General features: G+C 34.8%; 2 protein-coding genes across 6 annotated transcripts in view; one reads left to right on the forward strand and one right to left on the reverse strand.

Annotated features, from left to right (window-relative positions):
- Window positions 1-19,106, forward strand: part of RASA1 (RAS p21 protein activator 1) — a 109,853-nt gene extending 90,747 nt beyond the window's left edge. The window contains 13 exon segments of the mRNA NM_174449.2: window positions 1,027-1,104; window positions 2,866-3,023; window positions 3,520-3,596; window positions 4,934-5,106; window positions 5,502-5,661; window positions 7,155-7,297; window positions 8,778-8,893; window positions 9,592-9,678; window positions 12,721-12,788; window positions 14,264-14,352; window positions 15,677-15,754; window positions 16,640-16,774; window positions 18,280-19,106. Coding sequence (NP_776874.1) covers window positions 1,027-1,104; window positions 2,866-3,023; window positions 3,520-3,596; window positions 4,934-5,106; window positions 5,502-5,661; window positions 7,155-7,297; window positions 8,778-8,893; window positions 9,592-9,678; window positions 12,721-12,788; window positions 14,264-14,352; window positions 15,677-15,754; window positions 16,640-16,774; window positions 18,280-18,363 — 1,446 coding nt within the window. The 3' untranslated portion in view covers window positions 18,364-19,106.
- A 1,843-nt stretch (window positions 19,107-20,949) lies between these two features.
- CCNH (cyclin H) overlaps window positions 20,950-24,881 on the reverse strand; it is a 30,463-nt gene continuing 26,531 nt past the window's right edge. Inside the window, 2 exon segments of one of the 5 annotated variants that reach the window (NM_001079788.2) lie at window positions 20,950-21,057; window positions 21,766-21,841. In NM_001079788.2, the coding sequence (NP_001073256.1) occupies window positions 21,043-21,057; window positions 21,766-21,841 (91 nt within the window). In that variant the 3' untranslated portion in view covers window positions 20,950-21,042. 5 annotated transcript variants of the gene reach the window in all.

The raw sequence follows: 24,881 nt of genomic DNA on the forward strand, positions 1-24,881 counted from the left end.
TAGAAATTGAGTTAGGAACGAAACTTAAATTTGAGTATCCTGTCTTTCAGTTATTTTATCATATTCTCTCTTTCTAAAGATGTGTTACACAGCTTGATGACATTTCAGTATGTTTTGGGTGTCTCACATAATGTATATATACAACATTTTCTTATTTATCTGTACTCTTTACATATTTCGTGTTTTCATATACCTCTTAAAGTCCAAATATGCCACTGGTATTCCAAATTTTTGTTACTTTGGTGACCTGTAGGATCTCTGGTTATTGTCTTCTCTTTATAAAAGCTATGATAATTGATTTAGTCTTAAATTTGCCCATTAAAAGACGTACTCTAAACATTGACAGAATTCAGATTCATTGAAGTAGCCAACACACTGAAGACATAATTGAGTGAAGCAATAGTACAGAGCTTACTAGAAACATGTATGCCAAACATGGTTATAATTTATAAACCTAAAATTATTCTCTCCTTTCTCCAGTGTGGTAGGGTATTAAACATTTGAGAATATATCTGGAACTTAGTTTTAATATTAGGCTGCAATATTTTATATCTAACATTAATATTTGAAAGGCTTATAAATCACCCAGATCCCTTATATGTTTCATGGTCTAAGGTAATTAGAAAACTAGTCATCAAATCAGTCATCACATTATCAGTTGGTTTTACAGTCAGCGTTCCTTTCACAAAGTATATCAAGTTAAATTTTGCCTTAGGGTGCCTCAAGTTTAACTGCTTAACTACATGTATATTTATTTTTTGGCTAATAAACAATCACTCATTGACACTTAGGATTAGTTTAGAGATTCTGCAATAATACAATCAATATTTTGCAGAAATTATTACAACTGTTTTGGTCACTATTTTACTTTGTTGGAGCACAGATATATTTAAAGTGCAGGATACTCTTGAGTGTAGAGAAGAAAAGAACTATTGAATTTTGAGGAAGAACCCAAATTGATGACTGGAAACTGCATAAACTGTTATATAGAATATTTCTTTGAAATGCTGTTACTCTTTTTCGTAGGATTGGATGAAAGGTCTGCAGGCATTTTGCAACTTAAGGAAAAGTAGTCCAGGGACATCTAATAAACGCCTGCGTCAGGTGAAATTTTATTTTCTTTGATTTGTGATTGTTACAGATTTGTGATTGTTTTCTGCTTTGTCACTTTGCTCTTTATTTCTTTGAACTATTTTGGGCAACATTTCAAATACTTTAGATTTCTTAAGAGAGGTTAATCTTTTTCAGGCATTTTAAAGCCATGCTCCCACTTGACTTCAGCAGCAGGAGAAATAGTTATTTCTTTATGAAGAAGAATATTCTTATATCCTTGCTGGGTTGTTGTTTAGTTGCTAAGTTGTATCTCACTCTTATGACTCCATGGACTGTAGCCCACTGGGCTTCTCTGTCCATGAGATTTCCCAGGCAGGAATATTGGAGTGGTTGCCATTTTCTTCTCCAGGAGATCTTTCTGACCCAGGGATTGAACCCGCATCTCCTTCTTTGCAGGCAGACTTCACTGCCTTGTATAGGGTACTTAGTCCCTAATGCCATCTGTTGACTACATACCAGGGCCTTTTTTCTTCTACCTAAAGTTCCAGTACCAAGTCAGCGACAACAGAAAGTATTCTGCTTGGCACTATTATTCTTTTCTTCAAAAAATTACTTTGGCCGGTGTCAAAAAGAACTAAAAGTGCTCATGGAAAAAACCATCTGACTGACAGTACGAATCCTGGTAACTCGAGTGTTTTTTATAGTAATTGCTTTTGAAACCTATTACGTAACTTACAGGTAGTATCCTATCTTTTTTGAAACCTTAACATGACTGTCCTGCATGTTCATTTATGCAGAGTAAAGCTAGGCTTTCTCTTTTTTTTCTAGGTATGTAAAGTCAACTGTATACCCTCCATTTCTTTGCTTTTTTCTTCTAGTTATCCCCAGATAATTGAAAAAAAGTTAAGTAAATTTTAGCATTCTTGGAATTTTGAGGAAAGCATAGTACCGTATTTATTGACTAAAGTAACTCTTGTTTTATTAATACTTATGAGAATTTCCAGTAAGCTAGGTGAATTTAACCAAGAAGTGGATGAATGGTTATTTTTAGATGACTCTAAATTTAACGTTCCCTGTAGCCAGAAGTCTGATAATCTCCCTAGGGACATACATGTGCCAGCTTTTTTCCACTTGTGCTTTTATACATATCATTTCTAATCTTTACAACAATTTGCAGTGTAGACTTTATCCTAAGTTTGCATCTGAGGAAGCAGAGGCCCATAGAAATTGACTTGTGCAAGTCCATACAAATAGCAGGTGGCAAGAGGGAAAGAGAACCCGATACTAGAATTTTGGAATCAGAATCTAAATTTTGGCATCAAAACTGAAAAACGGCTTCTTTGGATCTGTATCCTTTTCTGTAAAATGAGAAGGTAGAATCAGTGTTTTTAAAATATTTTCTAGCTGTGGAACTCTATATAGAAATAAAATCTTCCAGAGGAGCATTATATAGTATGTTAGATTTTGCTTTGGGTGGTGACAGTTATTTACTTAAATTAATAAAGAATCCTCTTCTCAACTTTATTTCCTGTGAATCATGGTTTTATAGTAAAAAAGGTATATTTCATTATTTTTGTCGGACTGTAATTGGAATAATAACTTGTAAAATACAATTATATTTATTTTTTAAGTGAGAATTTGCTGAATGCTTGAATGTCATATTCTATGTCACTTAAAAAGGAAAACATAACTGAAAGTCATGTTTCCTGAAAAAGAGGGGGATAAGTCACTACTTTGGGTTTTTATAATTGCCTTTGAAACCTAATGTGTAATTCTTGAAATCTGGGGTAATACTTTTTGTGTTTTCTTTAGGTCAGCAGTCTTATTTTACATATTGAAGAAGCCCATAAACTCCCAGTAAAGCATTTTACTAATCCATATTGTAACATCTACCTGAATAGCGTCCAGGTAGCAAAAACTCATGCAAGGGAAGGGCAAAACCCTGTATGGTCAGAAGAGTTTGTCTTTGAGTAAGTCTTATTTTCTTGTTACATTAGATGATTTTCTTATCCCATAATGCATTTTCTTTCTTTTTTTTTTTCCTTTTAACTCTGTATCTAAACCAGTCAGAACAAGGTGCCAGGCTCAGGCATTTTAATAGTACCTATATTTGTTTTTTATCTTATCTGTTTACTTTTGTTAGTAAAGTGCTATGTCCATGGTTTTTCACCTAGGTTATTCAGTGACAAATCCAAAAGCATCTACTAACATACGCATACAAAATATTTATGAGGGTTTCCACAGTGCACTTGGGGAAGTTAAAGATGGTAGGCAAAGTGTAGTTTGTCTGTATTCTTGTATACCAAATGATAAACCTGTTTTGAATCTAGTTTTAAATCTACCACTTGAACTGGGTTAAGTAGCAGAAATAAATAGGGAGCTTATTCGATACTAGAGACAAAGGAATTAGATAGTTTGATGCAAGGACATTTTCTTAATTCTTTTTCTCCCCACATGCTTCTTTAGTGATCTTCCTCCTGACATCAACAGATTTGAAATAACTCTTAGTAATAAAACGAAGAAAAGCAAAGATCCTGATATCTGTAAGTTAATACAGAAATTTATTTCTAAAGTAAACAAGTATGTTTTATATACTTTGGAAATTCATAATGAAGTAGAGTCTAAAATGGAAATTATAAAGGTATGTAAGTAGTGTAACTTGAGATTGCTTTTTGTACGTATGAAAATATTAGTTGTTGAGAAAGAATGTGTCCAAAAAAGAAAAAATAAAGACCAAAATGGCTAAATTGTATATACTCTAATCTTAAACCCTTAAAGTAGTGTCTGTTCACCCTCCTCACTCAATGAATAACAAGAAAAAGAAAATAGTGACAGCGGTCATCTTTCTGTGATGCTTCCTTACCCCTTCTTCCTACTTTTTAGGTTTCTCCTACTCTCCTGTCCTTTGCATGGACATGGAAAAAAAGCACTCTATTTTTCCTTTAAAACACTGTTCACTTCTAGTGCCAGTCCTTGTTCTCAGCAGCATGCTTTTCCCAGCCCATTTCGGAAACAGGTGACAGTGGGATTTAGCCATTCACACAAGAGTGAATTAGATTAATCCTTAAATATCTTCTTAAAAATCAGGCTTAGGAGGAAAAAAGTGATACATGTTAACAGAATCAAAGCCTGGATTTTTTGCTATATTCTGTAACTTCTGTACTGTTTTAAGTGGTTAACATTTTTTAGTGGTTCCCATTATTTTTAAGATAAAATCTAACCCCCTAGTAATGATACAGAACCTTTCCTGACATACTCCAATCTTCTGTATATTGTATCCTTGTATATTGTATCTATCTTGTATATTGTATATTGAATCTATCCTTCTCTCCAGCTGCACCAGCCGCCTTATTGCTCTTAAATTATCCATGGATTTTAAAACCATCCGCCATACCTTGTGTTCAGACTGTGTGCACACTGCCTTTTTTTCTCTACCTTTCTACTTAGTTACACCTCCAGATCCTGTTACAGTCAGCTTAACGGGTATCTGTTTGGAATGGATGTTTAGAACTTCAAGGGCTGAATTACAAATTGTTTCTCTGTACTTCATCAGCATTAACAACTTTATAGCACTTACTGCAGGGTACCATAATTGATTTCTTGCCTCCTTGGCTACACGGTGATCTCCATGCATGTCAGAGACCATGTATTAATCATGTCTGTATTCCACATCCTTGCCTATCAGAGAGTCTGGCACATAGTAGGCATTCAGTAAATGAATGAAGTAAGCATTAAGTGTTAAAATTTGTGGTATTACTTAAAAGTCCTTTAATGAAAAGCGTTTAACACTATAGAGAAGATATAACATTAGGAAAATTTGTGGGACTAATTACAGTGTCATCTTTTGAGACAGTAATCATTTGATATTTTTCTGTCAAAGTATTTATGCGCTGCCAGTTGAGCCGGTTACAGAAGGGGCATGCCACAGACGAATGGTTTTTGCTCAGCTCCCATATACCATTGAAAGGTATTGAACCAGGATCCCTGCGTGTCCGAGCACGATATTCTATGGAAAAGATCATGCCAGAAGAAGAGTACAGCGAATTTAAGGAGGTATTTAAGTTATTTACCAGACTATTTATTTTTAAAAGCATTAAGAGAAATAGTTAACTTTTAATGAAAGGTCCATTGAGTTAAATATAATAATTTCATAGTTTAGTGGCACAGTGACAGAGAAGATTGAAAACCTGTGCAGCAGTATGACATTGGTATTAAGTCTATGAATATAAAGGCTACAATCTCATTCTGTTTTTAGTACATGTATTCAATAGAACATACTCCTAAATTGAGAATGCATCAAGCCCATCTCTCTCATGTCTCCTGCATTGGCAGGTGGGTTCTTTACCACTGGTGCCACCTGGGAAGCCCATAGAAGAACATATTTTCTGTTAATCTGAGAATGCTCAATATTGTATACTTTCAACAACCTTTCTCGATGTCTTTTTTAGCTTATACTGCAAAAGGAACTTCATGTAGTCTATGCTTTATCACATGTATGTGGACAGGACCGAACACTACTCGCTAGCATTCTACTGAAGATTTTTCTTCATGAAAAGCTTGAATCATTGTTGTTATGTACACTAAATGACAGAGAAATAAGCATGGAAGGTATAGTATGGATGTGTTAGTGTGATACTTTTAAAAACTGGGTTAATGATTCAGTTCAGTCACTCAGTCGTGTCCAACTCCTTGCGACCCCATGGACTTCAGCCTGCCAGGCCTCCCTGTCCATCGCCAACTCCCAGAGTTTACCCAAACTCATGTCCACTGAGTTGGTGATGCCATCCAACCATCTCATCCTCTGTCGTCCCCTTCTCCTCCTCCAGTCTTTCCAGCATCAGGGTCTTTTCCAATGAGTCAGTTCTTTGCAAAAGTGGCCAAAGTATTGGAGTTTCAGCTTCAGCATCAGTCCTTTCGATGAATATTCAGGACTGATTTCCTTTAGGATGGACTGGTTGGATGTTGTCCAAGGGATTATCAAGCGTCTTCTCCAACACCACAGTTCAAAAGCATCAATTCTTCGGCGCTCAGCTTTCTTTTATAATCAAGTATATATGGACTTTATTTTAAAACATTAAATAATTAAATCATCTTACAAAGGAAGTTACTCAGTTTTTCCTTCATTAAAAAATTAGTTGGAGTGTCAGTTGAGATTCGGAGTGTCAGTTGAGATTCTTACGCTGGCTAATATAGGAAGCAGGGGGTTACTTATATTTAATACAGGTTTCTATCATGGCAAATTAGTATTAGAAGCAATAAGAAAGTGACTTCCATGTCCAGATCATTGGTTCATAGTGTGTCTGATTATTAAGAACAGTGTGGTATGCTTACCATGTTGTTTTTTTTTTTGCTTATAAATTCACTGCACAAAAGTTGGGTGTCAGCTGCATTTTATTTCTAGCGTCTATATAGATAGGTAATTTCTAGGCAGCTGGACACATTGTACTTTGTAACCACGTGGAAACACGTCAGAATAACCCATTTCCAGCCAGCACTTTGACTCACACAGTACTTGCTTCTAGGTTCCCCAGGTATTAATAAACTGTAGAATCTAGAACTATTTCCTCCTACTCATAGAAAATACAAAAATATAAAGTGGTGGTAACATATTTTATACTGAGATTTTTTTCTTTCAATATTTGTTTTTTAGAATTTTATTAAAAGATGTTAATGGCTATATGTTAGACTACTAAATTAATCTATACTGGGATTTTGTTATATGCTTGTTTGGAAATCAACTCATAGTTTCCAGTGTGGGCTCAGTGGAAAGCAAGGCTGGATTCTGGTCCTAGTTTTGTCACTATTTGGCTCTCTAGTCTTACTGATAAGTCACAGAACTGTCTGAAGCCTTTGTGTGTTCATATGAACATGGCAGTGTGAATCCCTTCTGTTTATGATCTTAGGAAGTAATAGAAGTCTTTTGAAGAGTTAAGTTTATAGAAATACAGGACATCATTATATTTAGTAATGCTGCATGCAGATAAATGTGCTTAAATGGCTATAATTGGTTAAGGAAAACAATGAATTCAATTAATTTCCAATTTGATTCACAATAGTACAATCCTTTACAAATAATTTTGTAATATTAAATATTTATGTAGATGAAGCCACTACCCTCTTTCGAGCCACAACACTTGCGAGCACCTTGATGGAGCAGTATATGAAAGCCACTGCTACACAATTTGTTCATCACGCTTTAAAAGACTCTATCTTAAGGATAATGGAAAGCAAGCAGTCTTGTGAGGTGAGTAATGTTGTATTTTAGCAAAGAGCATATTTTAATAGGTGAAAATGTATTAGCTGTCTAAAACTGTTCATCAGAGCAATTATACCTTTTGTAATACAATTGGAAAAATGTTATGTAAAACAGACTTCAAAAGGATGTACTTTATTTGGGGATTAAAAACCTCAAATTGTGCCAGAGATACATGAAAGTACTTTTATCATAAAGTGTATACTACTTTCAGAAAGTGTGCATAACATAAATTCAAGTTTTTGTTAAGAGAGTTCTCTTGTGTAAGTTCTAAATAATATCTAGGTTTGTCCTTAGGGTTTTTTTTTTTTTTTTTGGTGGCAGGGAGGTGGGTGGTAGGAACGGTAGAGGTTATCTCCTTAAAAGCAAATAAAAAACATCCTTTTAGGATTGATTATTAAAGGCTTCAGGCTTCCCTGGTGGCTCAGATGGTAAAGAATCTGCCTGCAATGCAGGAGACCTGGGTTTGATCCCAGGGTTGGGAATGTAAACTCGTAACAAACCATTAAGAAAAAGAGTAGAATCTCATTTATGTGACTCTTTTATCATTTTATTTTGAAGGTAGAGGAACTACAGAAGGATAATATTTTTTAGGTCTGATACAGAATAAAAGAATTGCTTTTGATAATGTATACTGGGATCAGTCAAGATGTTAATTCTGCACTAAGTTGTCAGTTTTTACTTATTAACTTAAAGAGGACAAATTGATAATATAGTATTGCAGACCTGGGTTAACACCATAGTTAGCCTAAGTATAAAGGATACAGAAATGCAGCAAGTCTGCAGAAAGTCTCTGGATGTTGAATCCAGGCTAAGGTATTTAGATTCCCATAGATACATCTACTCCATTGATTCTAGACAAGAATTCTTACATTATCAAAAGTTACTGGAAAGTTCATGATGCTGCCACTGAGGCATCTGGTATTTTATCAGTCTTTTAAAAAGTCTTGCTCATAAAAACTTTTCTAATAAGTTTTTTCCTCACATAAATTTAGAATTAAGATAGGTTTTATAATAATATATAGTGATCTTTCTTCCCAATTAAAATACTCCACTATATCTATGAATATGTGGCCATTTAAACGGGGTTTTTGTGTTTTAGTTGGGAATATTATCTTTAAAATAGTCTAATACAGTTTTGTGTCCCTGTAAAGTCTATGGTAAAATGTGGTAAATGAATAAAAGAAAATTTTATTGATTAGTATTAACCCCAAGGCAGCTGAAAATTGTTGAATAATCATTGCTTGCTCTTCAGTTGAGTAGTTGGGAATAAACAGTAATAAGCCCATTAGGAGTTCCATAGAGTAAACTACTTGAAATTCCCATTTAGTCCCATTACCAACACCAGAAGACTAATACAGATTGAAAAATGGAAAAATAGAGAACTCTGCAAACAACTGTTTGATTAGCTTGATTCATTTGCATTTATTATTGTCAAGATGCATTTATATTGATTTATTCCTTCTCTTAGTTAAGTCCATCAAAGTTAGAAAAAAATGAAGATGTGAACACTAATTTAGCACACCTATTGAACATACTTTCAGAGCTTGTGGAGAAAATATTCATGGCTTCAGAAATACTTCCACCGTAAGTGGTGAAATTTTAATTTGACAAGAAATTGTATATTGCCTTTTTAAAATCTGTATTTATAAAAACATGTGTAAGCTTTTCCACTATCCGGATGTTGTACTTTGAAAAAGTAGAGTTTTTAACCTTTACATGATGAATTGTGTTTAAGGAAAAAGTGACTTGAAGAAACCAAAGTGAAATATTTGCATTAAAATAAACCATGTTTTTATACAGGCCAGTATGTATGGTTTATCTAGTAACTTGGGGAATGAATAGAAGCGTATAGTCTCAGATTTGAGATCATGAAACGTATGCACCTCTCCCATCTATAGTTGAGTATCTTCCTCATTATGTACACAAGGTAATTACTTGGTATCTGCTTAGTGGCTTCCAGTGTTGGTGAATTCACTTATTCAGGCAGAAGTTAACTTGCATTAAAATCTGCCTCCATTCTAGTATCTTTTCATTCTTTTCATTAATATAGAAGTAATCTGAAAATGGTAGGGTTTCCTCCATAGTAGATATAAAGAACTGGCTAAATGAATTGACGAAAACCTAAGTTTCCCTTATCCTTTGCTAAATATCATTACTTGTAGCGGAGTACTTTTTTTGGGAAAAAGCTTAGTTGCATTTAAAAACGTCATAAGCTTTAGACTGCAATAAGAGCAGTATTTTCATTTGCTTTCTGTATTGAGATGATTGTGTTATTTTGGCAGGACACTGAGGTATATTTATGGGTGTTTACAGAAATCTGTTCAGCACAAGTGGCCTACAAATACCACCATGAGAACAAGAGTTGTTAGGTAAGGCTTATTAATTGATTTGTTAAATTATTTTAATAGCCTGCACCAACAGTCAAGTGCATAAGTGTGGAAATGTGGAGACTAACAGTATATAGTATACAATTAAAGACCTTTTTTGTTTGAATTTTATGTCAGGCCCTGTTGAATATTTTCTAAATTCAGATAGCTCCTAAACTTTAACTTACTGTGTGTTTTTTTTGAAGTTACTATGAAATACTTAGCTAGCTACCGTTTTGCATTTTCTAAAAACCTGAACATTCAATGACAGTCAATTAACTATTTGGGAAGGTCTTTTGTTTGTTTTTCAACCATACAAAATGAGGTTAAAAGTTATATAACCAACAAAAATATGTAGCTAACGTCACATAGTACCCTTCATACACACATATATACATTCATGCATATATATGTATTGTTGTTTGGTCACTGAGGCATGTCCAACTTTTTTGCAAACCCATGGACTGTAGCCTGCTGGGCTCCTCTCCGTGGGATTCTCCAGGCAAGAATACTGGAGTGGGTTGCCATTTCCTTCTCCACGGGATCTTCCTGGCCCAAGATCTAACCTGAGTCTCCTGCAATTGGCAGGCAGAGTCTTTACTGCAGAGCCACCAGGGAAGCCCATATATGTGTATACATACATAGAGAAGGAGAGAGAAACAGAGGTAGAAGAAGAGGGAGGGGGGAGACCAAGATTAGTTAATGTGTCTCTGCTGCTGCTGCTAAGTCGCTTCAGTCGTGTCCAACTCTGTGCGAGCCCATAGACGGCAGCCCACCAGGCTCTCCCGTCCCTGGGATTCTCCAGGCAAGAACACTGGAGTGGGTTGCCATTTCCTTCTCCAATGCATGAAAGTGAAAAGGGAAAGTGAAGTCGCTCAGTTGTGTCCGACTCTAGCGACCCCATGGACTGCAGCCCACCAGGCTCCTCCGTCCATGGGATTTTCTAGGCAAGAGTACTGGAGTGGGGTGCCATTGCTTTCTCCAATGTGTCTCTAGGAAAAGCAATAATTGAACCATACAGATATTGATTAATTGGTTTGTAACAGTCTGTGTCTTGGTGCTCATCTCCTGCCAGAGTCTATAGTTCAGAAGCTGTCTCAGTGTGTTAGTTGTGGAGTAATTAGAAGGAATTGCTCTGTCAAGTCATAGAATTTTTTAGCTTATATAGGAGGACTTTGGTATTATTTTAACTTTTGCAACGAGGAAGGAGATCTGTAGATGCTGAATTTGCTTAAGGTTATATAGTTAGTGGCTAAGGCAGAACTAAAGGCAAAAGATCTAAGACCCAATCTAATATCCTTAATATCTGAAAGGCTTTATTAAGCACACCACAACCTATTCAAGACAGTAGGAAAATTACTGCAAAAGCATCAGAGAATTCAGCAGTCTAATCATAATAAAATTTAACATATAGAATATATGCTGCCCATCATGTTACAGACCATTAAAAAAAAAATCCACTGGGCATCTACTGAAGACACCAGTATCACAGAATTAGTTTTGAAAATGTGCATTAATCCTGTCCCAACCTATATTTGTAGAGAGATCTCATTTTACAGATAAAATCTCTTGCTTACTAATGATATGACAAATATCTAAGAATTGTCAATTTTACATTTTTTGGCTTTAGTAGAGATGAGAGAATAGAAAAGAATTACAAGCATATGTTTCAGTATGTTTGTTAAGCAAACAGCTGGAAATTCTGCTATGCAGTTTGATATGACAGGGTATTTTAATAAGGGGCATTTATGGCCTAGGTGGTGACTTCTGCCCCTAGTTAAGCTTTTAAATATACATGTAGATACCTAGTATCCCTCTTATATTTAAAGTTACCTGTAAGAATTCACAGAAAGTAGATTTGCACACTGAAATTCTTTTATAATTCAGTGTGGTTAGGTTATATTTCAGATTCAAAGGCAAAGATATCAGAATGTTTTCAAGTAAAACTTATGCAAATTTCCTCATAAATTAAAAGACATCTAAAGATTTAATGTGCTGAGAATCAACATATTCCTTTTCTAAGATTTCCCAAAATTAGCAAACAACATTGTTGGGAGGTGAATGCTGAGAAGTGTTATTCACTCTAATAGAGAAAAGAGATTGTGTCAGTAATTTCTAAAAAGAATTTTATCAACTGGAAATAATGTGTGTCTTTCCAAGGGCAGGTGAGAAGTCAGTTATGAGTGTGGATCCCTCTTTAAGAGTAAATTAGAGAAATATTATCTAAATGAGGACTACACCAGTAACTGAAGGGGGCAGACTAGCAATAGCTATATACACTTGTAGATGTACTTTGTACTTTGTTCCCAGAGTAAGATCAGCAGGTAAAATCACCTGACAACTGTTGTTAAATGTGCGTTTTTACTGTGTTGTTTTGCTATTAATATTTTGTAATCTGAGAATTTTTTAGACTTTTAGAATGCATAATGTCTTTTCCTCCATTGCCTTAAAGGCTTTTCAACATTATGTTTGTATACTTTGTCATTTATTAAGAAGTCACTTTTCCCCTAGTACAATGGATTCTTAATTTTTACATAATAATAAGTGAACAAAGTCAGTATAACGAACTTGATTTATAACAGACTGTTCTAAGAAAGAGGAAAGAGAAGTGAGAGAACGTCAATTTTAAGACCTTTACAGAACTATGTATCTATTAAAAAGGCTTGCTTGTACTCCTATAATATTTTAGAAATTCCTAGTGTTCCTAAGGACACTCCTTCCTCAAAGTAAGTATAAAATGCACTGTTGGCCTGAAATAAACAGTGAATTTTAGATATAACTTAAATTTTCCCAAAGTAAACCTACAATTCTAAATGAGAATGTTTAAGAAGCAGAATATATATATATATATATATATATATATATATATATATATATAAATATATATGTACGTTCTTTAAAATAGCTTATTTTCATAAAGTTGTATATTTGGTCAGCCCTACATTAGTTCAAAGTTCATGGTTCTACAGGTATTAAAATTTTTATTATTTTAATGTGACACATAATAGTAGTTTTCTAAAATAACAAAATTTCCCTCCCATTCAGTGGTTTTGTTTTTCTTCGACTTATCTGTCCTGCCATCCTGAATCCACGGATGTTTAATATCATCTCAGGTAATAAATTTTGAAATTAAAAAAAGTTTCATACTCTTTAGTGAGGTTATTCATTTTTTCTTTTAAATCTGATCTTTAAATTATTTACTTCTAAGACTTGGTATAAAAAAGCACCCGACTTGTTTTTGCTGTTTTACCTTTTCTTTCCATTTTGCTTTTTTTCCTTTCTTTCCACTACTATCTGAAGCCTGAGATGGCATAAGTAGACACGTACCATTTTCTGCCCTGTCCAAACCCATGTCTCAGACTCTTAGGACTTTTTCCAGTCTGCAGTATTGGCTTTTTCAGGTTGGGAAGAAGAGCTTTCTGTGTGCTTTTAGCTCATGCTAGACTCTCGTCACTACCATCACAAGTTGGATTTTAAAATTATAGCTGCAATTGTAGTTGTACTCTGCAAATACTTATGAAGGAGCTCTTTGAGATTTCCCGGTAGAGATTTCTTGTCACGAACTACATAATGATAATTGGCACTTTAAACTCCAACAAACCAGATTCGGTTTTGCATTTTACATATGCCCATTATGGACTGGTAGTAGAATTTTCAAATAAAGGATAAGAATGATATTTGTGACTATCAATGTAATCATAAGCCATTATTAGCAGAAGGAATCTGAAGCATTTTTGTCTTAATAATTTGAAGCTTAACACTGAAACATTTGGGGATATCTTCAATTTTACCTTTATAGCTATTGTATCTTTGTAAATACTTTCTGTTGCTACTAAAAGGGTTAAATCTTTGGGTCTATAAAGAATTAAGGGTTTAGAATTCTTTTGGAGAGATGTGTTTATCTGAATGTTGGACTCTGAACCACTAGGCAATATTATTTATTGTTTAGCAGCTTAAGATAAAAAGAATACAATCTAAAATCAGGCAGCCAGATAGGCTATCTGTAGGCTTTTACTATAAAACAATTTCGTTTCAGAGCTTAAAATTAATAGACAAATACTTTTCATTTACATCCTACTGTCAATATAGGGCAGTATTTCCTGATTATATGTTTTTCTCCTCAAAATAAAGCAGAGATTCCAGACTTTATTTTTGTTATTGAGCTTTAAAGTGAATTGACTCACTGGAGGCTGGGAGCAGGAAACTGTTCATATTGCAAATTGACAACCCGGGTGGGTTGAAATTCACAATTTGTGAATTGTCCCCAAAGGGTATGTGGAGTGACAGTCTTTTTAGTGATAAAGTTTTGAGGTATTTTATAATACTATCAACCAGTTGGGAATTGCTGAGCCTTGTAGTACCCTTTTCACAAACTACAGGTGCTAATAAGTGTGTTTGGTTTCCCCCCTTTAAATCAAGCTCTTTTGATTTCATACAGGTCATACACTTGCCAAAAAAAATTGCATTCTGAATGGAAGAATGTTAGTATTTTTAACTGTAAAGAAATATTAAAGTGCTAAATTTATAATGGTTTACCTGGAAGTACCTTTGGAGTTGGTGTCATTAGCTGTGCCCAATTCTCTTATAGATTCCCCATCTCCTATTGCTGCAAGAACACTGACATTAGTGGCTAAGTCTGTGCAGAACTTAGCAAATCTTGTGGAATTTGGAGCTAAGGTAAAAACATTTTGATACTTTAAAATGTCATTTTTGAGTGAAACCTCAACACGACAAAACCATAAAATATAAGTAAATTTTCAACAATGGATATTTCATAATTTATGATATTATTGGTATGTTCACATATTTAATGTTTTTAGATTTTAATTTTAATAATGGAATTTTTAAAACCACTGTTTTAGCTAGTATAGAAAACTTTTTTCAGTATAATTTCCAGTATAATCAAAGTCTTCCATTTTTAAATATAAAAATCAATTACCATATTTTAAAATGTACCCCAGTTGATTTGTTATGTATTACATACTAAACATTCTCTGTAATATTAAAATTTAGATGAGTTTTTAAACAACCCATATGTAATCCTACTAAGGACAATTGACTATTAATATGTCACCTGCTTCTGTCATTATTAAACTTCTTGTTGTATCTGGAAATATGTAATTATTTTTCTTAATCCTTATTTAATGCCATCATGTAAATGTTAAGTAGTCTTCTACTGGATACTTAGATGACTTCCAGTTTGTCACTGTGCCTTATATCTGTATCTATCTACACACACACACACACACACACACACTTCCTTTCAAACTTGTCCAGTTATTTCTTTAAATGAACTTTGGAGCAGAATTACTAAGTCAGAAGACTTTTTGCTTCTCTCAGCCTTGCCAAAACTCAGCTATTATTACTCTTCTATTTTTGACAATCTGATAGGCATACCACTTTGTGTCTCCTTATTTCATCACTTTTAGACTATATGATTTTTCATGTCTAGGTCTTATCTCACTTTACTGAGTTTAAAAGAGCTTGTGTTAATACTAAACTTTTCCTATTGTAACATAGCATGTTTTAGGATACGTTTAAGACTTTAGAAAGAAGCTGTTTGTAGCCTGACTTAGCTTTTGAATGTATCTGAATTCTGAGGCAGGTTATGACTACTCATTTTTTATTGCAGTCCTTATCATACTGTATTTTAATTTATTATATTCTCTGCTAGATTCTAATAACCTCTGGGTACTTGGCAAGTAATTATTTTCTCAGTAATTATTTTTGAATAACCTACATATAAACAGTTTGTTTCTGCTAGGCTATGTATGCTAATTTTTTTTCATCCAGAATTTGCTCATTAAAAATATACCCCTATTCCTTAGAATAGCTGCTTGCTTATATTAGAAGGAAAATAGTCATTTTATGATTAAATTCTTACAAATATGTTCTGCTACTGATAATATGACTTATAAGAATTTTTACTATATGTATGGTTTTTGTTACAGATCAGATGCTTTTCATCCATATAGTAAGACTTTTATTTTTATATTTTTAGGAGCCTTACATGGAAGGTGTCAATCCATTCATCAAAAGTAATAAACATCGCATGATCATGTTTTTAGATGAACTAGGGGTATGTATATAATTTTTTAAGTATTTTGACACCTAAAAGCTTCTCTATCCAGAATTGGAAAAAAAAAAAATTCAAAAGCTGCATATTTTTGTCTACCTTCCTAAACAAATTATTTCATTTGATTATAATCATTTATTCTTACGATAAGTAGTTTTCACCAAGAATACAGTATTGTGGCTTTTGGATTTCTTGTGTCATTTTTCAGTTTCTGTCTTGTCTTTCATTATCTTCTTAGCTGCCCACCTCACCACTATGTCAGTCTGCTGCTACTTTAGCTGCTTTAACAAAGTAGTGGAACTTGAAACAGTAAAATCAGTATTCAGTCTGGTAGTACTGTATTGACACAAAGTTACTTTATGAAACTTATCTGAAGATAATTAACATTGATTTCTATATGTTAGTTATGTGTTTGTGGCATAGTCCACAGATAATTATAGACCTAAATGGTTCTCGTTAACACTTGTCATGTAGCTCTTATATGTGCTGATGAGTTTGGACAAATTATACCAGTTTAATCATGAAAGTCAGTCTGAAAGAGCCTAGGAATTTTAAGTTTGGGTTGCCTTTAATCCATATTAAAGAGTTAATGCTTGCATTATTTACCCTCCAGATTTTTTTTTCTTTAAAAACAAAAAAACTTCATAGATTTAAAAAAAATTAGAAAAACCATTTGCTTAGAATAGCAGTAATAGTGCACGATATTTTGTCCTGTGATTGAAGAAAATGAAACCTGATTTTTGTGTGAATATTGAGGTCATAAAATCTATCAAATTGAATTTTAAGAGATTATTATGTATTAAATTTTATCTACTGTACCAGTTAGGATCTTTTCAGAAGAGATAGTAGTGTCGTATTTCTAAACGCAGTTTTATGATTCCCTTAAAGAATGTACCTGAACTTCCGGACACTACAGAGCATTCTAGAACTGACCTTTGCCGTGATTTAGCAGCATTGCATGAGATTTGTGTGGCCCATTCAGATGAACTGCGGACGCTCAGTAATGAGCGTGGTGCACAACAGGTAGGTTTTTGCAAGCCTTTGTTAACAATATTATTTCTTTACATGTAAGCACAATATCAGCATAAGATTCTTTGAGAGCTGATAAATAGCTAAATTACAATTAGTCTTTATTAATTATATTAAAAATTTAAGACTCTGAATCAAAATCCACAAAGATCTCAGCAAACAGGAATAAGCCCAGATTAAGATTACATATTTTTGATACCACAAAATGTCAAACCTTGCTTCTAAGCTAATGTGAACTCTATTGAAAAAATGGAGGTGTTTATACGCTTGGTGGTATGTATGAAGTGGTAAGTGAGCTAACAGTCAATCAGTAGTGATGTAGTGTTTTTCTGTCTGCTTCTGTCACACACACACACACACACACACACCATGCATGGCCAGGTAACTTTGCAAGCTCTCAAACACATGAGAATTATGCATGCGTTTTAAGATTGATAAAAACATTTCAAGATCCAGAGATTCTGGAATATGGCCTTAAAAACTAAGCACTGTCACCAGTGGCCAACACGTGGCAGGGACCTTACAGGAGAGGTTAACACGTTGGGTTCAGTGATTCCGAGTTCTCCTCAATCTGAGATTCTACAATTCTCATTTCTTCCCAGTTTAGATAATAATAGCACAATTCACTTAGGTTTCAATCACTTTAGAAGCTCAGGCAGAATATGTGCCATGAAGTGAAGTGGCTCAGTCGTGTCCGACTCTTTGCGACCCCGTGGACTGTGGCCTACCAGACTCCTCTGTCCATGGGATTCTCCAGGCAAGAGTACTGGAGTGGGGTGCCACTGCCTTCTCCAGGGGATATTCCCAGCCCAGGGATCGAACCCAGGTCTCCCATATTGGAGGCAGACACTTTAAGCTCTGAGCCACCAGGGAAGCCCCTAATATGTGCCATAGACCTACTTATATGCTGTTGGCATGTGAATTGCCTTCTTGCTACACTGGAGTTGGGTTCATTAAATGGCTTGCCTTGAATACTTTAAAATATATATATATATATATTTTTGGAGAATCTGGCCCAATTAAGACTTTCTAAGAAAGATAAAGGAGCTGAATGATTTAATTTTAGGCCCAGTGTTGTCATTCTTTTCATGATTATAGCATTTGATTATAGCGTTCATTAGACTGTAGCCTGATTGCCCTTATGTGCTCTTACAGGGCTTGAGGTGTGTTATTTATAATGATAAATCTGTCTTCTGATAAGATGTTCTATCCTAGAGATTGTTCAGGCCCAAGCAGATATGAGAATGCCAACAGAAATGAGTTTGTTTAGAGAGTAAAAAATTATATCTCAACCAAAATAACATGACCAGAACTATTCAATCAAGGACTGAGTAATACATACTTAAATTGTATGCTTTTTTTGAGTAGAATGGTAATGTTATTTTATGAATCCCTTTGAGTTCATATGGTATTTTTCAAATCCAGGTTTCCTATCCCTGAGATTTGACAGAGCTTTCATTCATTTACTAATTATTTTCATATTGTTTTTCTTTGTCTAGCATGTACTGAAAAAGCTTCTGGCTATAACAGAACTGCTTCAGCAAAAACAAAACCAGTATACAAAAACTAACGATGTCAGGTAGCAGCCTTCGCCGCAGTGTTCTGCATGGATTCAGCATGCCCAAAATGGTAAATCACATCAGTATAATGTCTCCTTTGCTCTTGCCAAAAAAATAGCACACCTTTCCACATTCCAGTGATGTGTGAGCTATGCAAATAGAACTGAAGATTCTGCTGGGAACTGCTCCAGCAGCTTTGTAAGCTATATCTTTACCAACCTCTGAGCCTTGGTGTACAGATCACCTTTCACACAATGTTATGACTGTATCTTGAACTTTGAAAATATATTTTCAATACATTCAATTGCCAAAGTTTTGCTGTTTCTTGAGGAAAGAACTATGAAAAAGCATTCTCTGTTGACAATTGAGTATAACTGGATTGCAGACTGTTCTTACATTACTTCTTCCTGAATTAGGAATATGACCGTCTGACTGTTCAATTACTATTTGTATTTACAGTTTCCAGAATTTGCCATTACAATAGGAACAATCCTTGCTGTATACTTTTTTAAAATAACTGTGCTCTCTCTGCTGGAACTGTTGAAAGAAAATATATAGAGTGGATCTATTGCTCATCAGCTTTATTTTTTAAACGTACCACTTATTTTGTTGGAATTGTCAAAGACTGTATTTAGAACTCATAATGCTTTTGTTTAATGTTTACAACAGTAAATAGTTTGAATTCAATAAATATTATTGGTCATTGTGTACTGATCAATGCATGTTACCCATTCAACCATTTATAAATGACCAGTTTCTTCTGTATGTTAAAAAAAAACCTGGAATACTTTCCTTGAACATATTCATTAATTCCAAGTTGATTTTTTAAATTATGCGAACACTTTGATCAGCCACTGAACAACTATCCATCTTTGACCTTCTGACTACTTGTTGTATCTGCTGGATATTTAGTTTGATTGTATAGTTTTATTTGCTTCTGTATGTGTATTTTTGTGAATTATTCACAGGGTTAAGTTAAAATAAAACCAAGGGATATCTTAAAATTGATTACTTCTGTCTAAATACAGCTAAACATTTAATTTCATTATTTTCTTCCTCCTTTAGGGGCAGTTCAAAATTTAGTACCAGAGCAAGGCCCAGGGAAAAGATAAAATTTGAGTTTTTTTTTTTCTGGCTAATGGTCTCTTTTGAAGGATTCTATTAATTCATTATGTACTTGTTAACAATTCTTTCCCTCCCATAATTGTCCAGGGGGAGACAAGGCATACAAGGTGGTTCTAAACAAGTACGTATTGAGAAAAGCATTTCCCACAATAAAGAAAAATTTTCTAAAGGCCTACGTTCTAACAGAAACACTATTTCTTCCTGTATTTTAAGCATTAGAGGGATAGAATACAGTGTTAAACTTGAGGGTTCACAAAATTTCTACATAGTATAATTTTAAGTATTAAATGCTGGTATTTGTATGGAGGTAGCTAGCCCTAATGGAGAAGGCAATGGCACCCCACTCCAGTACTCTTGCCTGGAAAATCCTATGGACGGAGAAGCCTGGTGGGCTGCCGTCTATGGGGTCGCACAGAGTTGGACACGACTGAAGCGCAAAGCCCTAAAGTAGCTGCAATTTTACAAGTTGAACAGTGTTACCAAAATACTCAGCATTATCCAGTGTGCCTTTCTTTTCAGCTAGACAGTGGTATGCCATTTGGACTCCTTTGGTGTTCTAGGATAAACTAGAAGGGACACAGGCTAGTGATATCTCTGAAAATGTTTTGAAAATAAAAAGGTCCAGATTTGAGTGCTTGGCAATTTGGTTCTCTCCCTCTACTCACACCTCAGTTTTAACCATACTAACCTACCTGCCCTTTCCTGATCTCAACTACTCCTCCTCCTCCTGCCTTTTATTAAAAAGACAAAAAACACACAAATATAAAGAAAGACACCCTGCTTTTCATATTTAATGACATGCTTATCTCTTAAAACTGGAAAAAAAACTTGTTATTTACCTTTGTAGGACTTAGAGTCACTTAGCTGATCAATGATGAAATAAAACCTCTACACGTCTTTTTTTTTTAAGGGGCTTGGTAGGAAAATCTTCAGAGATAAATATGGACCTTGCTCTGATGCCAAACTTTAGTGACCTAAAAGAGAAACAAGCTACTTAACTGTGGACAGTTTGCCTTCCTGTCTAGAGCCTGGAGCGCTGCTGCTTCATCGGGACTGTACTGGAGGATCGGCAGTTTCGGCTTCTCCCCCTTCACTTTCCTAAGATCATACTTTATGAATTTTATTCCTCTCATTTCTCAATGAGAAGGAAACTAAAACCAAAAAGCTCAAGCCTAAAATACAAAGAATTATTAAAGAATATGCATATAGTAAATTTTACTTTCAAAATTTGAAATGTAATTAAATGGTACCTATACTTTATGGAAAAGCGTATCCTGGGAGGTACTGACACTGAGGAGAGGTGTGTATCTGGAAAATTGGGATTTAGGACAATTGCATTTCTAAGAATTTCTTTAACCCCATTTTCTAGCCAAAAAAAAAACGGACTGAACATCATAATTTGGTTCCAACTCTAGAAACTAAGATCACAGTTAAATAATTAAATGCTATAACAACTTAGATTATGACACTTTATATAAAACAACATTGGCAAATTATAGCTTTAATTTGTTATCAATCATGATGGGTTAAGGTTACCCAAACCTGGTGTTACTCTGGCTCCTTTGAAGATGTTTTATTTCACATAAAGCTACCCTGAAAGGAAAAAATTTTAAATAACATAAATAGAAAAGTTTAATATATTTTGATGCTTTCACAAATAAAGTTAAATGCCAGACATGCTTCATCCATCTGATGATTAGTTAGCATTGACAAATCAATTTCAAATGGCTAGAGAGAATCTACCAGGTCATCGTCAGTCCATTCTTCCTAAGAAGGAAAGAAAATGTCATAAGGATAACAGTGTACTGAAACATAACCAGTATTGTTTACCTTCTTGCCTCTCTTTAGGAAACTGTTCTTTTGCTTTGTTGAATATACGGTAAATAAATCAGGAGAATGTGTAGCAGTTTAACCTTACAATAATACGGTGTGGTCTTACCAGGTTAGCCTAGTGACAGGAATCGGTGTTTCAGTTTTGACGTTCTGGGTCTGATTGTTCATTATCTGACTTGACATGTACAATTTTCTTAAAACGAGGGTAGGAGAAGACTCCTTGAAGATCAAGAAGTATATCTACTACCTTCTATAACCTTAGGAAGGATTCTTCATCAAGTAACTATTATACTACTTCAGAACAGGCCAAAACAGAAGTGAGAAAAATTCCTCCAATAATGGCCAAGATTAATAAAAGATACAAAAGAAAGCTTTCCAGTACCTCTCTCTATAATGCTTGTACTCTAGAACAATAAAACCTTAACATTATGGTTGTACCAGAATATACAACAGTAATTTACATTTTACCTTTGGAGAACATACCTCCTCATGTTTGGATTTCTTTGAAACATAATCATCATCTTCGTAACCTTTTCTCTTCTTCCTATAATTAAGCATCCATCAATAAGCAATCTAATATGGGCAACAGAATAAGTTAGCAAGGCTATCAGATATATTTACTGAAGACCAAAGCCTGGATAAATGGAAAGAGGTGAAAAGTTCGGATAGGAAAACTCTTTCAAATTACTCTCTGCATTCAATGCAATTCTAGTTACACTCCAAAAACAATGACTTGTGGACTTAGCAAGTCAAACTCTGACCTGGGAAAGATTAGCAAAAGAATCTGAAAACAAAGCAAGGGGGATCTTGTCCTTCACGACATCAAAATATACACCTATATTTGTAAACTATGGTAATTAAAAATGTGGCACAGTTGTCCCTTGATATCTGAGGGGGACTGGTTCCAGGAACCCCCAGAATACCCAAATCCTCACATGCTCAGGTCCCTTATATAAAATGGCAATGGTAGAGTGGTGCTCTGCATCCAGAGGGCTGACTGTATCAGCAAAGAATCACAGAGATCAACGATCAGAGCAGACGGGCGAAAAACGAAGTATATACAGGGATTTAATCTGTAATAAACGAGTATTTAAAATAACTAAGAATCAAAGAGAATTTTAAATGGCTGGTACAATGGGTTACTTATTTGAACAAAAATTTTAATATTATGAGATTTCTACCTCAGACCAGGCACAAATAATTGTAAATGGTTTTTACAGCTGAACAAAAGGCAAAATAATACTTTAGGGTAAGAAAAGGTGTTTAGATGTTAAGAGAGTGAAGCAAAAGACATGTTGCCTACATCACAAAGTGAAAGGAACAACGGAAGAAAATAGTTGTATGATACATAGAAAAACGTCAAGAAAATTACACCGGGAAATTGAGTAGGGCTTATAATTATGCAATGCAGAAGACACGCAAGGGATTCTTAAACACAGAAATATCAATGCCTCAAAGTAATAGGGGAAATGAAAACTAAAAGATACTATTTTCTTTTTTACCCAGACTGGCAACAGTTAAAGATTGACAGTATTAAATGTTGTACAATTTATATGATAAGAGTGGAAAATTATTTCTTCTACACATACATAGAGAAAAGCTTGGCAGAGGTAAATGCCTCTCGGGTCACAACTGGGACTGGAGTTTGGTCAAAGAGAACTTTGGTTTACCTGTATTAACTGGCTTTAATAATGATAATATATATTACTTGTATACTGAAAAAAGATAAAAGAATCTTAAAGACCAAGGAAAAATATTTTATCCCAAAGCAATGCTTGTAACTGTGGGTCCATGGACCGATGATGTTGGTCCACGAACAATTTCCAGTGTGCAATAAGTACAGAAACTGAGTGTATGTTTAGAAACTTTATAGCAATTTGATAGAATAATTTATGACTGTTAAATCTAATAAAATTTAAGCTTATCTTTATGTGTTTTTTCTTTTTTCAGTAATTGGTAACATTTTACGAAGTATAAACATCTGTAATGGGCTAGAAATAAAATCAACAGTCCCTTCCAGACAGTTTGAGAAGCACCACTTAAGTATTCATGCAAGATTTGACTGACACAGTACAAAGCAGATGGTCACCTGGAATATTATGTAAATTCTAGCAATTAAGAATTTTCAATTACAGTCCTCTACGTAGCTATGAGAGTTAACATTAACAGTTCAATGGTCTAATTCAGAGGTTGACAAAATTTTCTTTAAAAAGGCCAGATTGTAAGTATTTTAGGCATGTAGGCCATGCAGTTTCCATCACAACTACCCAACTCTGTTACTGGGTGAAAATAGCCATAGACAATAATGCAAACTAGTGGCTGTACCTATGCCCCAAGGAGACTTTCTGTGAACAGGCACTGGCCCAGACTTGGCGTATGGGCTATAGTCTGGCAACCCCTGGTCGAAGCCCATGTCAAAATCAACATGAAAAGATTATCAATCAGTGCTGCAGTGCTTTTCATTAGTCAACATTTTTCTTACTTCTCTGTAACCATTCCTTCCTTCTAGTCACCACAGAAACCCAGGAGTGAAATTTATCAATTTTAAGTTCTGTGCTAAGCCATGTTTTGCGGTTATAACTACAAATATCATAAAAGTGTCTCATATTTTACACACTATAACTTTAAAGAGTCATGTGTACCTGATATGAAGGCCTTAATGCTGTGCTGGCTTACATATTATCTGATAGTGTAGGGACTATATAAAGATCAAAAACATTTTAAATGCATCTTGACTGTTAAGATGCCAGGGCTAATTCCCAGTAAACTTTACAGACTACAGTCCACGAAGAGAAGTTTCACCATTCCTATTGCCCTGCCCAGATCTTCAACTGTTCAAACACCTAAAAGGTTTAAGTAGATATTTCAAGTTGCAAAGCATAAAGAGCCCAGGTACAGTGATTTCCACATTCAGCCTACAAATCAAAAAAACAGCATTATGGTGTTCCTTGTGGCTGCAAGAAGACACTGAACAGCACATCTGCCTATTGGTTCTGTCTTCAGCATAAAATTACCACAGAGAAAATATGCCAAGTTTCTCTACCTTAGCTAATAGATGTTAAGTCTAGAATAGTGCACTTGTCTTCAGATGAGAGAACCAGACCACAAAGAACCCAAAGATTAAAAAGGCAAGAAGTAGGTTCAGGAATTCCCTAGGAAGACTGCCCCGTGGATCCCACAATAATGGGACAGGGCCTGCAAGCTGAAGGACACGTCAGTCAGAGCAGAAGCAGAATATACTCTTGAAACTCAAACTCATAATAATTTATTATGTTGTGTTTAATCCTATTAGAAATCTCCACTCAAAAAAAAAAGCAGATTTGGGGGTAAGTCAGTCTTCCCCACATGAACAAAACTTACCAGTTAAATAATTCACTTTTAAAGACTAGCTGCTGCTGCTGCTAAGTCGCTTCAGTCGTGTCCGACTCTGTGCGACCCCATAGACAGCCTCCCACCAGGCTCCCCCGTCCCTGGGATTCTCCAGGCAAGAACACTGGAGTGGGTTGCCTTTTCCTTCTCCAATGCATGAAAGTGAAAAGTGAAAGTGAAGTCGCTCAGTCATGTCTGACTCTAGCGACCCCATG

This window comes from Bos taurus, chromosome 7, assembly GCF_002263795.3.
Source record: "Bos taurus isolate L1 Dominette 01449 registration number 42190680 breed Hereford chromosome 7, ARS-UCD2.0, whole genome shotgun sequence".
NCBI classification, from domain to species: domain Eukaryota; kingdom Metazoa; phylum Chordata; class Mammalia; order Artiodactyla; family Bovidae; genus Bos; species Bos taurus.